The 17,640-nt window shown below is 33.0% G+C and overlaps 3 protein-coding genes across 3 annotated transcripts; 1 reads left to right on the forward strand and 2 right to left on the reverse strand.

Annotated features, from left to right (window-relative positions):
• The first annotated feature begins 4,456 nt into the window (after nucleotides 1-4,456).
• On the forward strand, nucleotides 4,457-8,078 carry LOC128186145 (uncharacterized). Its single transcript, XM_052855882.1, has 4 exons — nucleotides 4,457-4,638; nucleotides 4,948-5,412; nucleotides 5,577-5,677; nucleotides 6,218-8,078. Exons 1-4 carry the CDS (start codon nucleotides 4,566-4,568, stop codon nucleotides 6,479-6,481), a joined length of 903 nt encoding a protein of 300 aa, XP_052711842.1. The 5' UTR covers nucleotides 4,457-4,565; the 3' UTR covers nucleotides 6,482-8,078.
• LOC128186146 (baculoviral IAP repeat-containing protein 7-B-like) lies at nucleotides 8,074-13,385 on the reverse strand. The gene is made up of 7 exons (XM_052855883.1): nucleotides 13,205-13,385; nucleotides 12,750-12,898; nucleotides 12,440-12,588; nucleotides 10,260-10,371; nucleotides 9,556-9,704; nucleotides 9,267-9,354; nucleotides 8,074-8,792 (listed from the first exon to the last, which is right to left on the reverse strand). The coding sequence occupies exons 2-7, from the start codon at nucleotides 12,892-12,894 to the stop codon at nucleotides 8,641-8,643; spliced, it is 795 nt and encodes a 264-aa protein (XP_052711843.1). The 5' UTR covers nucleotides 12,895-12,898; nucleotides 13,205-13,385; the 3' UTR covers nucleotides 8,074-8,640.
• Nucleotides 13,386-14,354: 969 nt separating this feature from the next.
• LOC128184365 (baculoviral IAP repeat-containing protein 3-like) lies at nucleotides 14,355-17,113 on the reverse strand. Its single transcript, XM_052853807.1, has 6 exons — nucleotides 16,878-17,113; nucleotides 16,614-16,786; nucleotides 15,825-15,906; nucleotides 15,563-15,703; nucleotides 15,253-15,360; nucleotides 14,355-14,940 (listed from the first exon to the last, which is right to left on the reverse strand). Exons 1-6 carry the CDS (start codon nucleotides 17,077-17,079, stop codon nucleotides 14,747-14,749), a joined length of 900 nt encoding a protein of 299 aa, XP_052709767.1. The 5' UTR covers nucleotides 17,080-17,113; the 3' UTR covers nucleotides 14,355-14,746.
• Nucleotides 17,114-17,640: the final 527 nt, after the last annotated feature.

The following is a 17,640-nucleotide window of genomic DNA, read 5'->3' on the forward strand; positions in this document are numbered from 1 at the left end:
CAGTGAGCGGCCACCGCGCTAACCACTGGGCCATCTAGGCAAGACAAAAATCTTGCTTTCGATGACGAAGGGAACCTAGCGCGCTGGTCGCTCACTACACGGTCGTTTGAGATACAGGTGGAATGCAGTTAAACGACAATTTGAGAGGATCGGGACGATACACATTGCATAGATATATACATATAATAAGCACAAACATTGCAATAACTCTCAAATTGACATATACCTGCCCATAGTGAATGATAAAGATATACATAAAGCACAAAGAAATTCACCTTGTTGGAGCTCCACCTCCGCTCCACCTCTATATATATATATATATATATATATATATATATATATATAGAGGATATCTATATTGTGTGATTTTATATTTGCTTTATCCAACGAGTTGAAATGGTGTATATATTCGCGAGGCTTGCCGAGCGAATATAACCATTTCAACGAGTTGGATAAAGCAAATATAAAATCACACAATTATAGATGTTCTATTTATCTCATACAATTTGATTTATATTATGAAGATTTTGAGACAGTCCCTTATGTGACCCGAATTGTTTTTCAAAGATTAAAAACGATGATGCAACGTTGTGCTATGCGGCTATTAATTTGTGACCTTGCGCAATACAATGTAGTACGTCATTCCTGAGATAAATCTAACTGTTTTAATGTAAAGTTTCACTGAAATAAACCTTAAAATAATTTTTAAGCTCTAAATAATTTTTCTTAGAGCTTATTCTCTTAATTAAATGGAAATTCCGATTAGAAGACTTGAATAATCAAGGTTGTTGACATACACAAAGTTGCGAATGCTCGTTAGTTTGAATATTGACTCGAACGAGGAACAGTTGTTGATGTTTAATAAAACAAACACTAGGCTAGCCTTATGATTCGAAATTGAAAATAGTGAATAAGGATGCTTACTGGTGGTGGAATAAAAGTCTTACGAAACATTATTTCGGTAAGTCCTTGTATAGGGGGGGGCCTATAAACACAACCAGAGCGCTCTGTTTTCATCGCGTCGTCAGGATGAACTCCTTGATAGTTAACGTAATTTGCAGTTTTATAAACTTCACAACGCAAATTGAAAGTTGGAAGTGGGCTAAATTTATCAAAAATCTTGACCAAAAAAGGGTCTTGTGGTTACGGTTATGAATATTTTTGCAAAAAAGGTGGGGGTGGGGAGCTAACCCCCCCCCCCCCCCCCCCCCCTCACAAAAGCCCCCCGGTTCCGACGCCTGTTCTACGCAGTTATGTGTTTTCCTTCATATTTGTAATTTAAATCTTTGACAAAATCAATTTTATATTAATTTTTGTAGTAGATATAGTTATGTTGAAAGTACTAGCAAATCTTCGAAAATAGGCAATGAAGCGTTGAAGCGAGGGGCTGTGTCAAAAGTAGTTCCGACCGGAAGTATTTGATATAGCATCACCCGTGTGATATAGCAAAGGTTTATCACACGGGTAATATACACCACACGTATGAGATATATATATATTTGTTCACGTTTCTCGACAAACATTTAGTTGCAAAGGGAAGGAAGCATGTACATGATTTCTTTTTGGTTTTACAAAAAACCTTGTTCAAATTAAAGTAGTCCGAGTATCGCACTACGTCATAATACGGATTTTACAATATTGGTTCGACTTTTACAAAGCGTTTTTTGATACCCGGTATTGATTTTGCTCTACATCGCTGTTGTAAACAATGGCAATAATTAGCAATTAGAACGGTAATATATGTATTCCATGAGAGATAGAAATGATTAATGTTGAGAAACTCGATTCTGTTTAATTAAAATGAAAAACGAAGCTTATGATTAACCAGGATCTCAGGTATGCTTATATCTTCTTTGTTTTGACCCCCCCCCCCCCCCGGATTTTTCTTTTTCTTTTACTAAAACCGGTTTAAATTTAGAGACAGAAGCTATTTCGAATTTAATCAATCGTCAATTAATTAATGTTTAAATAATATCTAACATTGTTGACAGATCTAGGCAGAAAACTGTAGCAAAATGTGATTTTACGGATTTTTTCGTCAGGGTCTACTTGGTTTAGAGCTTATAGCGTGAAAAGTAATCCGTCAACATACAATTTATTTTACCAAATCTTTTTTCTAAGATGTCAATGAATAGAATAAACACCATGAATTTAAGTTTGAGTCCATAAAATGATAAAAAAAAAAATTACCAAACGCGATACTAGCATTGCATTTTTTGTATTCTATTTTGATACATCAGCAGGCATGTTCACGAAACTTTCCTAAGAAATGACCTAAGTGTGTTCCTAAGATATGACTTAGGAAAAAAGTTAGGAACATCCTAAGATCAACTTAGGACACGTCTTAAGATGTAGCTCGACGGTTACTTAGGAACATCTTAAGTTAGGATATCCTAACCCTCTACAACCATTCTTATTTTTCACAATTATTCATTCAGATCGAATTTGAGAGACTTGTGTAGGGATGAATCATTAAACATTTTGCCAGAGAAAATTGTACGTCTCGGTAGTTAACACAAAAGGCCTAAAACCAGTAATTTTATTGTATGCATTTCAATAATTTTACATTTACCTAAATATATATCAGTTACCAATAACAATTTAGTTTGTTTTTCTTTAAATGAACCCCCCCCCCCCCCCCCAAAAAAAAAAAAAAAAAAAAAAAAATTCAAATTAAAAATATTACAAGCCCCAAAAAATTCAAATAACTGTTCTTTTTTAAAAAAAAGAAAATATTTATCAGGACATAATTGGCTTACAGGCAGATAATTATGTAAACAACACGTGTGTATTGTCATTTCATAATTAACATTTGAGAATCTTGTCATTCAAGTATATGTAATACATAAACACGCGATTTTCATAGAATTTGAAACGTTACATGAGGAAACACATGTAGTTGTACTCGTACAAACACAAACAGTTCCCTTTAATCTGCAATATATAGAATACACGAACATGTTAAATAAGAAATAAGTTGTAATATATCTCGAAAATATATAAATACAGTTCATTCAACATTACAAATTTTTTAAAGATTATTTTTTTCAGAATAAGTGATAAAAATTAGGAATGCGCATGGTATATGTAACCCGATGTAAATTTACTTTTTATAGCAAAGGACATTTAAATAATTGTTATCAAAAATTATTATAATCAAAACAAAAAATGTAACTCATTGAGTGTACAATGTAGATAAGAAAATAAGTGAATAACTTTCATTCGTCCAACAGAGAGAGTATTTGCGAAAAAAAATCTTAATTTGTCAGCTCCAAGGCAGGCATATAGCAACGGGGACTTGGTGAGAGTTTGGGGTCCCCCTCTACATCATTTTGTTAAAATGAACATACATGATAGAATAATTAACTATGCCCCCCTCCCGGATTAGGAATTTGATGTTTGTCGAAAATGCTGGAACTGTGGAAAATATTGCCTTATTCTACCAGTCTTAAGAAAAGGCTTTACAACATCCCAGTATCCCTAAAACCGTGATTTTATAGCTTTAGAATGGTCTTAGGACAAGGTAGGTGATGTCTTAAAGTTAGGACAAAGTTATGGCGGTTCCTAAATTTAGGAGAGCTTCGAGAAACAGACTTAAGACTAAGACGTATCCTTAGATGTACTTAGGACACACCATAGTCCTAAGATATCTTCGTGAACATGCCTGCAGGTCCATAAAGCGTACTTACTTACAAAAATTTGCGTAAAATTATTGATGAGATATGGCTTAAATAAATATTCCTACTCTATTTTGTATGTTCAGTTCTAATTTTCCCAAAATTGGTAATTATTTTTAGGAAAAACGGACGTCTGGCAAATTTCATAATTGTCAATAATTTTCGCAAGGGGGTACACCCGTCTGAGAGGTGATAACAAACAAACTAGCATGTAAACATACATATTTTCTTTTGTATATGTATTGCTAGAATGTATATTTATCATTTAACCTTAAGTTGATAATTTCCAAGGCATCGTAAAATCTGGGTGTAATATCAGCCATTTTTACCATTGGACTACTGGGAGCGAAGGAATTCTGGGATGCAGCCAAATCTTTCTTGACAAATGGGTAGCTTTTGCTGGTTCCTTTTCCCGCCAATTAGCTATTGGACCCCAGCTTACTGCGCTCGCTTTTATATGATTATTTTAAAAGATTAAATACACAGCTGGGAATATTTTTATATCTTTGGACAGCTTACAAGTAGTTGATTTTTAGTATATTAATAGTGAATGTTTAAAAAGCATGAGTTTTGACATTAAATCAATTTTCCTTCATCATGATTGATTATTAGATGCCAGTGTAGCTAGTTTATCCATCAAATGAATGTTTTATCACAAAACATCACTGAAATGTCACGCGTACCCCCCCCCCCCCCCCAATAAAATATTTAAAAAAAAAAAACAAAACAAAACCACACGCATACAGAACCCATGCATTGTACCCCCGAGCATGTACCTTCTTTCAGAATCAGTGGCTCGGTCTAGCTGCCACGAATCATAAGCACGGTCCCTTTAATTAGTGTCAAGTAATTAATAATGATAGATAAATTTAATTTGTTACTCTTTGTATGATGGGATATCGGGGTTCTTGTGAATTGAAAACATTGCTGCTTTTGTTTGTGTTTTTCTCATTATTTGTAGGTATGTATTTATAACGATATGTGTTTGATTGTGATCATTGTTAAGGAAGAAGTAAATCGTTAGATATTCCCCTTTTCCAATTGATTTATACGAAATATTTTTTTCTAAATTTATTTTTTGATATTCCAGTGATTAAAAATAAGTCAGTAAGTATCCGTTTATTTAGATATATCTGAGCAAATTCTTCCATATGTAGATATCAACAGGCGTTAGATTTGATTCATAGTACAAAAGTATGTCGAAGTGAAACGATAAACTCTACAGGTATAAGTATACTATAACGCAAGCTGTATAAGTATTCTTTGACAGAGACATGTGTGGCAATAAATGTTACAACAGAGGACCCTAACGAAGAGACAACAATAGAGGAATCCATTACGACAACAACAACAACAACAACAACAATAGTTACTACAACAACTGAGGATGAAACAACCACAGATGTCGAGACAACTGCCGAAAGCTCTGATGTCACAAATATTAATACAGGGTCTGAAGAGACAACGACTTCTTCTTCAAACAACGACGTGACTACGAGTGACGACATTACGACAGATGACGACACAACAGGAAGTGACGAAAACTCGTCAGAGGAAAATCCTACAACAGAATCATCGATATCATCAACAGAGGACGATGACACATCAGAGAGCACTGATGACGTCACTTCTACCATAGAAAGCAGCACTGTTGAGGTCACCACGGTCATGGAAACAACAGCTGAGACCACTAGCGACTTACAACTGAATCCAAATAAATCGGACAGCGAAAAAAGTAAGAACTACTTTATGAATTAATGTAAAGCACTATATTAAGTAAGTAACATAATGTTTGATAAATAGCAAAAGTATATTAAGGATGCATAAAAAGGAAGATTTGTATAACACACATTAAAACATATATGTGATATATTCATCTAAATTTCTGGTCGTTTTTAGGCGAAGCCAATGTTCTTGTTATTGCCATTGCTGTTGTAATTTGTATGTCAGCGATTGTTGGGGTTACGGCTTTGGTATACAAGTCAGCCATGAAACCAAAGGTAAATTTCTTGAAAATAATTAAAGCCATTTAAACATGATTGTGGGCTAGTTTGTGTCAACAGCAATTCGACGAAGGTTGATAGTACTCTGTCATTCTGTCAACTGAGAGTTAAGGGATCCATCCGGTCACCTTTCTAAAATCTTGAATAATTTGTTAATGCCAAAAAAAATTCGACTCAATTTGTTGTCAAAATATAGAAAACAAATAAATATGAGGTTTTGCATGTTGTTTTGTATGCAAATTGCTCACACAAGTACAGAACAAGTCCCTTATTCTGCAGTGATTTTATTTTAGAACTGCGCAGCTGCAGATTTAAATTCAAAAATCTAAAAAAAAAAAAAAATAACAAACATAAAAAACAAACAACAAAAACAAATTTTTATTGCACATTTAAGTTGTAGCTTTGTCTCAAAATAGGGTAAATTTGTTGATAAATATATGTAAATCTAATTAATACTTAACCCTTCTAAGGAGCGATTCCTTTATTCAGTTTGTTGATACCAATCTGAAACGTTTAATTTTTCTTCAATTTCTTTAGATAGAAGATTTTGAATACGACCCGGAGGAACACAGTGGCATCAAAACAAATCCATTCGATGAGAATGGAATGATAATGTGGTACGAAAATTCTCAGGTGGCGCCATTTATGACAGAACTCACGATAATCAAAACTCCCATAGAAAGCGTACCCGAGCCAGAAACCCTGGAGGATCAATCCCAACCGAAGGGCCAACAGAAAAGACATCCCAGAAAACCGAAACGACGAAAACCTCGACGGAAAATCATTTCCATATACGACTGACTACATTTCATTCAGAAAGACGCCATCTTCTTTTCTTGTTCGGGATAAATGCCAGTAAATGAAGGGGAAAAAATATTCCCATTAAAGGTTTCACATACCAAACAACTTTTTTTCAAGGGACCTAGACACGATTTGAAATCAATTTTTTTTAATTCATTTGTATAAAATGGTTTACTAGTGCATTTTGAATAGTTGACCAAAATTTGAATGTTTAAAGTCAAGTACTGAGAGAGATACAGGGGAAGAATTGATTGTTGTGTTATCAAAGCTCGAGTCTTATATTTGTTTACAAATAATTATGTATTGCAAGAAATTACCATTTCTTTGACAAAATGACTCGTTGTAAACAAGATAAACTGATTCAATGTATTCATAAACAATATTTTCGACAGAAAAAGCGACATTTGATTGAAACTTATACCAATAAAACACACATAGGTACACAATACAAGACTCGAGTTTTGTTTACAAAGAATGTCAAATTCTATATCTTGCTTGTAACTCAATATGTGAATTTTAAATTTTGATGAGACATTAAAAATACCTATATGAACCATTCTAAACATTGAAAAACGGGAAGACGGGAAAATAAAAATAAAAATTTTGAGCCTAAATCAGGTCTAAGTTCGTTTAAAAAAATTATTGACTTCCAGTTGTGTCGAATTTGTTAATTATTTTTTCGTTTGTCTCTTTTGTACCTTTTTAATTTATATCAACAAACAGTATCTGTATACATGTGCATTCTCGACTATCCTACACTAAGAAATAGTTTCCTATACCCATCAGCCTCAACATCATAATTTGTTCATCATTTTGAAAAATTCATTTATACATGAAAGAAAGAGTGATAAATGAACTAAACACGTCGAATAATTGAATGTTACACCTTTTAATTATTGTATTTTTTTCACCATAACTGTTATGTGTATCCTTTCCATAGACGCGGCGTTTTGATGGATATTTAGATAATAATTAATCGACGTAAAAAGATCCAAATAGATATATACAAACTCAGAATGTTATGTTCAATTCATGTCGTTGTCACACAAAACCAGGTCATTTTAATGCATGTACTTATTATATGTGATAGTTTTACACGGGGATGGAAAATTGTTGTCAATTCTCTTTTATTTTGTACCGCTTTCCTGACCACTTCTATCGAACAGTACTTATAATATATCAACGGGTTGGTCTTCTTTTTGGTAAAAAAAAAAAAGGAACCGTTTTACAAAAAGTTAAAAAAAAATATGAAACATTATCAAAAATATTGTTTATTTTTCAAAAACAAAATACACATAAAAGCAAAATAAATTATATAAATAAATTTGATTATCAATCAGTACAAAATTATGATATCGGAAAGGGAAATACATGTAAAAAGTTTGATTTTCACCTGAGTTTTTTTTTCATATCACAAGAAGTAAATGTATAAACATTACACATTCAATTATGGACATTGAATAGTAACCTTTTTAACAATTCTAATAATATCTAAATTGCTAGTTAATTAAACTTTAGTTTTACATCACACTTTATGACATAGCATCGATATCGTACATCTATTTTATTAGCCCGATTTCGGGGGGGGGGGGGGGGGGGGGGGGGTCGATAATATATTATATATATACCATTATCATTTTTTTTTTCAAGAAAATATTTTACATGTACATGGACAGTGTAACTAAAGAATTAAGAGATCTGTGTTAAACTAAAGGAATTATTCGAGTAATAATAGAATTTATGGTCTCAAAACAAAAGTCTTAAGTCTTGTACATGTACATCTAATGGGTAATTCGTTAGCCATCCTGCATATGTATATATACACATATTCTTATTTAAGTCAAAAAATGCCTTTTATTACCTTTAGTATGTATAAATATAAGATGAAATGTAGATTAAAGGGTGAGAAAATGTCAGAGAAAAACCTCTTATTTAGTTTGAAAAGAAATCTGTATGCAAAATACTGTTCTAAAAATGACTGGTTGACTGTATTAGAAAAGATATCTACCACGATATAGGTGTTTATTTGTATACACTAAATGTGCGATGTTTGATGATAATGATGATGATGATGATGATGTAATAATGAATATTTGAATGAACTTGTTTTAAATAAACGAAATTAAAAGTCAAAAAATGCCATTAAAAAGATTTTCTGCTTAAACTTTTTTCAGCAGAGGTTTTCTAAGTTCGTTGATAGACGTGGTGCAAATGGTCTCCATTTCAAAATGGTTTCCATAATCTTCAGTTCGGATGGACAGCCCCTGGCCCAGTTCGTTGATAGAATGTATTTCTGCTTCACAGAAGTCCTCTTAATAAAAATGAAACAAAATTTCATTGTAAAACCCAAATCTGAATGGCAATGTCATATTACATAATTTTATATATGACAACGACACCCGCCCAGTAAAATCAACATTTACAGTATGATAGAAATTTAGTCATGCAGCGTTGCGGGCACGTAGCAGAGGCGGGGTGGGGGTCTCTTTTCAATGAAAACCTTACGTATTATCTATCTCATTATAATATTAAGAACTGTTATTTATAACTGGACAACAAACTGCAACCCCCCCCCCCCCCCCCCCCGTTTGGGACAAGAAGAGTTTAAAGAGTTTTGGGTAGATCTGCCCCCCCCCCCTCCCACACACACACACACAAAACGACGCTAAGTGCCCTTGAATTAAAATTCAAAGAAATGCTTCCTATACCCCTTAGATAGTTTCTATATTCAGCAGAAAACTACTTCATTAAATATGAATCATAGTATAAATATTAAGTTGCCAACCTTCTAGATCTCCTGCCTTGGCTTTCTTTTTCACGATCGTTTCTTTCCCAATTTTCGTTGTTGTTTTGTCTTCTTCAAAAAGACATTTCTGCAATATTGCAATAGAAAACAAAAACGTTATAATCCATATGTCTATATGCTATGTAAATGTAGTTTACGAAGTCTCTTCAAATGACCCCCCCCCCCCCCAAAAAAAAAAAAATAAATTATAAAAATAAATCTATGATATTTCATAATATTTATGAAGTTATTGTTTTCTTTCATACAGTTTATTAAAAGTGAAACTTACCTGTTTTCCCAAGTTTTCTGTCATCAGGCGTTCTTTGACGTAATCACAATCCGGACTCCATCGGGAATGTTCCCTTATCGGAATGTCCTCGGGACACCACGAACGAAGATGAATGTTGCAACAGAAGCTTTTGACATGATCACAAACACCTGATGATTAGGATATAGAGAAAAACATGAACATTTATTAATATCAAGAACTGTACAATTTCTTTTCATTTCATTTCTTTTATAAAATTTCAAGGAAAAATTAGATTTTTATGATGAAAAAAAATATTTTGAGGATGAGGGTCGGACAACCTTATATAGTTATAATAGATGGTGTCAGTCACTCATGTACGTGTTATATAATCTATAGATAAATAATCGTTTCCAAATCTTATTGCAATCAAAAAGTCTGGCGTATATTGATCGTTGATTTCTTGAACCTATCGCATTGATTTGGGGAGATATACATATTTGCTCAGTACCAAAGCTAGCTTGCAATTAGATCTAAGAAAAATGTGGTGTTATAGGAACTGAGTACATATGTATATGGTAGTGAAAATATTAATAGGAATATATAGTATTATAATATTGAAATGTTTTATTATATAACAATTAATTTATTTAAATTGTGAGTTTGAAAAAAATAAAACGCCAAATGTAAATCATTTGATCATTCATGCTCTATAAATCACGTGGTAATTATAAATGACCACATACCGAGATAGTAAAACCCAGCGTTTGCCATTTGAACTGGATCCTGAAACTCCGTCCCAGGCCATAGCTCAGTGAAAGACTTCAACCGTTCTTCAAACGTCGTGAACTTCGATGCCTAGAGTTAAATTGTTTAGGATATGTTGAAAATATTCCTCACCCTGGGATATACAGACACACTTGCATCAGTTATGGTAGATTCAGAACAGTAGCCCAACGGGAAAATTCGAAATAACAGATAATATATATAGCAGTTGCTTTAGTTTGAAATCAAAGTGCTGAAGTACTGACGGGAGTTGATTAAATATCGACTATTATTTATTTTAGAATCAACGATAATGTTATTTTGCATGGCAAGTGGTTTCGTATATGTATTTGATTTACGCACATTTTTTATAATATGAATACTCGGACTCTTCCGAAAAGAATTTCGAGAAAACCCCATATGAATCATGTCGTGTAATATTTAAAGATACATGTACTATTAATTCCATCAACGTACGTATCAGTAATCGAACTATTTCTGAAAAATTGTATGGATCCAAGCAATATTGAACTCTTGCTTCGTTCAACCAGACGCTCGGCTGTCTCCATTAATCTCCGACAAGCAAGAGAAATTCTCTGCTTGTCGAAGATTTACGGAAACCACCGATCGTCTGGTTGAACGATACTATAGTAAACTTTAACGTAGGAATACGTACATGTACCACTACAAAAAAATGTCTACATTGTTTCCTACCATTTAAAATCTAACTATTTTCAATAAATAAGTTTCCTTGAAAAACAATGCTTCAGAATTCATTACAGCAAATTTATCGATTATTTCCGAGAACTAAGTCTTTTTAGCGGTGATGATTTGTGCTTAGGTCCAAACACTGTTTCACTTTCGGTTTGCCAGAGTAACTGCATAGGAGAGTTGATTAAAATTAACTTCCGAAAATCGATTTCCCGATACAAGTAAAGCGATTAACGTAGACGTGGTTGTAAAATTCTAAATGATTTTTTTTCATAAAATGATTTCCAGTAAGAAAATGAACATATGGAAATAGTCCCAACTTCTAATTTTTGGTATGCACGGGAAATACATGAATACACATTTTATCAACCTGAACTACGGTAATATAACGTGTTCATTTAATTGGTTACTCATATTAACAATGTGACCAATTCTTAGCATTTACATGTATTCCAGAGAAAAAAACATTGTTAAAAAAAGTCTTTACCATCTGAATAACGAGAGAGAAAAAGACTGAGCTTGCATGATGAATGATTTAAATTCATGGAATATGATATAATTGACCATAATTTAATATATACAACTACCGAGTATGATTCCCTCTATTTCTAACGGAAACTTAGATCTATAGTTACATGTAATTCACAGCTCTTTAAAAACAGCCAGACAGAAATCAACGCACCCCGTTTAACGACTGGTCGAAACCTGTACAGCGACTAAAACTAACATGAAACTGACAGGACTGAAATCTAAACGCCCCGTTTATTAACTTGTCGAAACCTACAGCGATCTATAGTCTGTCCCAAGATATTTATGAATAGATGCACATTTGGACGATTTTTAATAAAAGTACACATACTTGTGAAAGAAGTGCAATTAAAATCGATGAAAGGGAAAATTTTCACGATAACTTCATTCACACATTAACATTCACCCTCTCGTAAAAAATAACAGGAACGGAAACAGATTTCCTACGGAGATTTATAATGGGGAATTATGTTGATATCTTTTCTCCATTCGGAAGGCACTCGGAATACCTCGCACAATTTTTTGACGTTATCATCCGGGCTTCATCATGGCATGCAATATCCCCGTAGACTTTCTATTTTTAGCCGTATATAGAAAGAGGGGGCGTTTCAATAGGGAAATCTTGGGATTTTTCCACACTATTGAATGAACATCGTCTGAACGAAGAGGTATCTATAAATATCGAATAATTTATGAAAATATGCGGCAAAAATATCTTGGGACAGACTTTTTAAAAAAAGAAAAATCACGGACTGCCCATCTAACGCTAACGCGTGTCCTATTTTTTTTTTTTTTTTTTTGCAATGTACGTCGCTACCTTCATATCCCGCATGAATCACCAAAGAATGTTGCGTTATTGTTTTCAAGGTTTATTTGCTATAACTTATACATATACTGTATACTGTAGTAGTTTTGTTTTCACCTCTATCTCTCTCCTGTAGTCTTTTAAGCCCGTCTGCAGGAACGGACACTTTGGCTTGTACTTCTGGTGCTCGCTCCAAGGATCACAGGAACTGTCCCAATTCTTAACCCCAATTCCACACGCGAAGCATATCACATAATCCTCTCTATCTAAAAATGACAAACACACAAAAATACATTTGTCTTCTGTGATTTTTTTTTATATATTCTGTGTGTTTTTCAAATACGCCTGTTAATGACAAAATGTAGAATGACACAGCAGCTCTGGAATACATATTATAGAGAGCTATTGAAACACATCTTGTGCATACCTGTGTAAAAGAAGCCAGCACGGGCTAACAGACGTGGATCAACACTCCCGGTCCAATTTTTAAATCTCTGAATCCGCCTTTCAAATGACTGATAATATGGATGATGGAATGAATGATCGATATTCTTCCGATAAGCTCCAGACATTTACCTAAACAAACCAGTTAGATCTATTTTTAGCCGTGGATATATTTACAATTAACGTGTTATGTATATATTTAGAAACAAGGATTTCAGGAGGTTAATTTTAGATTTGGGGTTTTCCACGGTTATGTTTTCTTATAAATAAATACCATTCGTCTGAAAAAGTATACCAGTTGACTAAGGTTTATTAGTAATATATGGCGCATTATTAAAGCATAGTTGTATAAGTACAACCTTCAGCAAAATATCAACTTCTGGAAAATTTTTCATGTACGATGTCAGAAAGTTGAAAACTTAAGGTTTTAAAAATTACCTGATCTGAAATAAACTGTCAATCCGAAATAAACAAGAAACCTCCACAAATTTAAAGAGTAAACTATGAGACAATCTGAGAACGTCTTCGGATAAAGTGAAATTATTTCACTTCACAACAATGTAAAAAGTCAACACCTTTGGCCACGATCTCTAAATGATTTCAAAACGCTTGTTTCATCAATTTTGTTAACTGAAATTCTAAAATTAACTGTCGAAATTTCCAACAAATAAGGGTATGATTCATTTGTGTTTATAGGAATGCGGAAGCACTTATAGCAACACCTCTTTATCGACCCAGATCTTTAAAACATCCATGTGGCACATCAAGAAAATGTGTTTTGTATATATTTATTTTGAAGAGGACAAAATTAATGCTTGATTTACGATGCCATTATTCGGTTGTAGCTGCTAGATCACGCAAATTAGCATTCTTTCAAATTAAAAAAAGCTTTGGAATGTGTTTTTTTCAAGTTTTCTTTTTTAATATCAAATCAAAAGGATATTTTTAAAAATAAAATAATGTATCTATTACCATTTCTTTTTAACTAGATCGGCGCGATTTTCATACCGGTGATTTACCGTCCACGTGTCTAGAGAGCTATAGCAGGGTGTAACACTTTATGGGTACATGTATATTTCATCGATGCCAATATACTGAATTTATTTAAAATAAAATGTTTTCGGCTTCGGTGATTTATGTGGAATATGAAGATGCCAACATTGCAGGAAAAAAAATACATCACCCGCGTTAGCGGTATATCTCTTAGGTGTCAATTGCATCAATTCATGATCAAGAGACAAACAAAAACTTCAATTCATTTAATAATGCTTAGGTTTATTATCATCATTTATGTAAAAGAATATTTCATTGCGACATTTTCCATACAACCTATTGTTACAACCTTTTTAAAAAATGCAAAAGTCAATGTCTTAAAATTAAATACATAACTTCACGCATACAGTATGACCATATATACACATTTACAAGTACGTTACAATCTTTTTGTACAGTTTTACAATATTTGTATACGTACTCTTTGTTTTATTCCGTCTAATATGAACAAACTCTTATATATACCGCGATAATGGGATGCTATTGAAAACTAATAAATCATTTTACAAAGTTTGCAAATCAAGGAGATTCTAACAAGAATTTATATTTTTAATTCAACATTCTATACTATTTTCATTACACAAGCACTGAGTACACGATCGTTACTAGTTTGTTAGTGTTGCAAAATAGTTTTAACATCAACTGATACAAATATTGGTATTATATAATATTATCATTTTAAAGGTAACTGAAAGGTCACTTGCAATTGACTAGAACACTTGAATTACATGTATATTCAATGCTTTTACATTTTATCACTTATCAAATTCTCATCATAAACACAAACATGTAACTACTTCGCAATTATCTTTTGATTTGGCACACCTTGGGTTTAGCTGTTGAATTATGTATACAAATGGCATTGAGTTAATTCTCATGAAAAAAAAAAAAAAACTGGCACATGACTCTTTGTAACAAAATGTCAGTTTACGATCCGAAAGTGACTTTTGTGGAGCCCTTGATGGGTTTCCGACACATTGGGCATTTCTTCAGCGCAGGCGCACACTGTGCACAGCTCACTAAGTGACCACATGGTAAGAAAACGATAGAGACCTTTTCCTCACAACAGATTTTACACATCTGCGCTTCCTTCATTAATTCGTTTTCTTTCTTCACTTCATCTGGAATGGAAAAAAATCACAATTTTTATAATAAATGAATAGCAACAATTACATCAACGTTAACATCAGGACGTATAATATTCAAACAATAAAATGAAACATGCCCCTTATATATACGAATGAATTGCAATGAATTTTACTGGATCAAAACATCAGCAATTACATCAAAACTGGGACGCATGTACTTACAAATGATATTGTACGTTAATTAATTATTATACATTCATGCGGGAATCTACAGAGGGTTGGGGGGGGGCAACCCTTCGAGACATTTTCTGCATGGTATTTGAATCACATAAATTAATAGTTTACCATTGGACAGATGTTTCCCGGTAATAGGTTTCTGAGACAACAAATATCCATTGTCTTCAAGTCGAAATATCTCCTCCATAATTAAGGCTCCTGTTAAATTTTTCCAACCTAAAATTAAAAAAAAATTCCTCTATTATCTCTCTTTTTTCCTCTATAAACAGTCAATGAATCATATGGTCAATATTCAGCTAAAATTACCCCCCCCCCCCCCCGTACATCCCTGTCAATACTGTCTGACAATAGTTAATTGATATTATACGATTGATATCTTTCAAAATGATTATGAATGATTTTAAGAAGTATTTCTTACCTCCAATATTTCCAATGATGTTGTTTATGGCCTCTTTGATGGTTTTAGGGAGATACCCGAACTCCAACACGCTCTGGGCCGCATTGGTCAACAGGGGATTTTTCTCATAAGTGGATTCTGGGTATTCGTATTCTTCATGTGCTTTATTTGAAAAAAAAAACCCCAGATGTTATCGTTTTAAGTAAAACTTGAATAAACAAGCAAAAATCAAAGTTATTAACGATTAATTATATGAAAACTTCAATTTTGTAAATATATGTACCTTTCTTTGCGTTTGTTGGAGGACAATCCTGCTCACTGTCATCTTTTGCCGACAGGTCAATGGTGGCATTTACAGCATTGCTCTGAAGGAAAGGAACAATGCATGCTAATATTAATATCAAAGTACTGAAGTACTGACGGGAGTTAATTTTATCGATTATTTTTTTATCTTAAAATCATCGATATGTTAATTTGCTTGGCAAGTAGTTCATAATCTGTATTTGAATTACACACATTTTTATTATAATATGAATTCTCGGACTTTTCCGACAATAATTTCGAGAAAACCTCTAATGAATCATGCTGTGTAATATTTAAAAATAGAATTGATTTCGTCAAATTATGTATCGGTATTCGAAATATTTCAAAAATTGTATGGATCCAACCAATAATGATCTTTATCCTCGTTCAATCAGATGCTCGGCTATCTCCGTTTATCTCCGACAGTAAACTTTAAGACTTACGTGACTTACTAAGTTGATTAAAATCAACTCCCAAAAATCAATACAACTTAGTCACAGAAAAAATTAAATCCTTGCATACAATTTATATCGAAAATGTATTTCATGAGCAACATTATTCAATAACTATGTTTTTTTTTTATTTCTAATCACTTTTATGGTACCGGCAATTGAATTTTGCGCTATAATAATTATAATTATTTTATTCCTTTGATATTTTTTTTTTCAAGAAAAAGAGTATCTTTGTACAATGACAATAAAACAATTGAATTGTTACGAATTTTCTATTACATTTTCTATGAACATTTTATTAATTTATTGTAGCATACCTCGTTTTGACGGACAGCTTCCTGGACACGTTCAATAAACTCCACAGAGTTATTGGCAACGACAAACGGACATAGGGGCATCCAGCGAGCATGCTCCACCCACGGCTCGTCCTCGGGGTCCCAATTCCGCAAACCTACCCCACATTGAAAACAGCGAACTAAATCATCAAACTCTGTAATAAACGAAAAAAAAATCAAAAACAACCAACAACAAATTCCATATTGTGAAAGTTGTATTTTATTCTTTGTAACTAATCGTCTTACGTGCAGAAAAGAATCCTGCTTCAGACAATTTTCGGGCTTGTTCTTTCAGCGGCCATGAAGCAAATGTTTGAGCTCTGGCCGATTGCCTGCTATACCCTGGGTACTTAGCCGACGTTGTTCTGCTTTTGGTTAAAAATCTGCTGTTCTCTCGGTACCCATCTAGCGGCGATGTGAGGTTCGCATTTCGCCTTGCGACGATCATTGGGGAATATTGTAGGAAAACTTTGCTGTTATCCGCCGATTGCTGTTTATATAGTTAATGTGGCCTCTATTTAAAAACAACAAATTTCCCTTATCTATTTTTAGAAAATTGCAATATTTATATACGTAAGATATAAGTATACCTACAGTTATTTCAAATTTAAGCATAACTAGGAATTTACTGGTAAGCATTTAAAATAATCAATTATGTAATATTATACATAAAAGAATAAAAATAAAAGTATTTTCAATAAAGTTAACTTATTAATGTCAGTGAATGAGAGGAGGTTAGTTTTGTTTCATTTCGAAAGAATGTGTAAAATTCATTCTTTAATGCTGCTCTCATTTTTCAGAAGTATGCACATGCTTAGCACTTTTTATACGTCCCCGGCTAGTGAATAATTTTCAAACAAGTAATAACAAAACTGTACATATTCAATAACACGCATCGAGAATCTCTTAAAATAAACGATGATCGTTTTTGTGATTTCCGATGAATTCAACCTTTAAAAATTTGAAAATTAACATTGAATTTTATCTTAATTTGAATACCTATATAAAT

Source organism: Crassostrea angulata, chromosome 5, assembly GCF_025612915.1.
Source record: "Crassostrea angulata isolate pt1a10 chromosome 5, ASM2561291v2, whole genome shotgun sequence".
Lineage (NCBI taxonomy): Eukaryota > Metazoa > Mollusca > Bivalvia > Ostreida > Ostreidae > Magallana > Magallana angulata.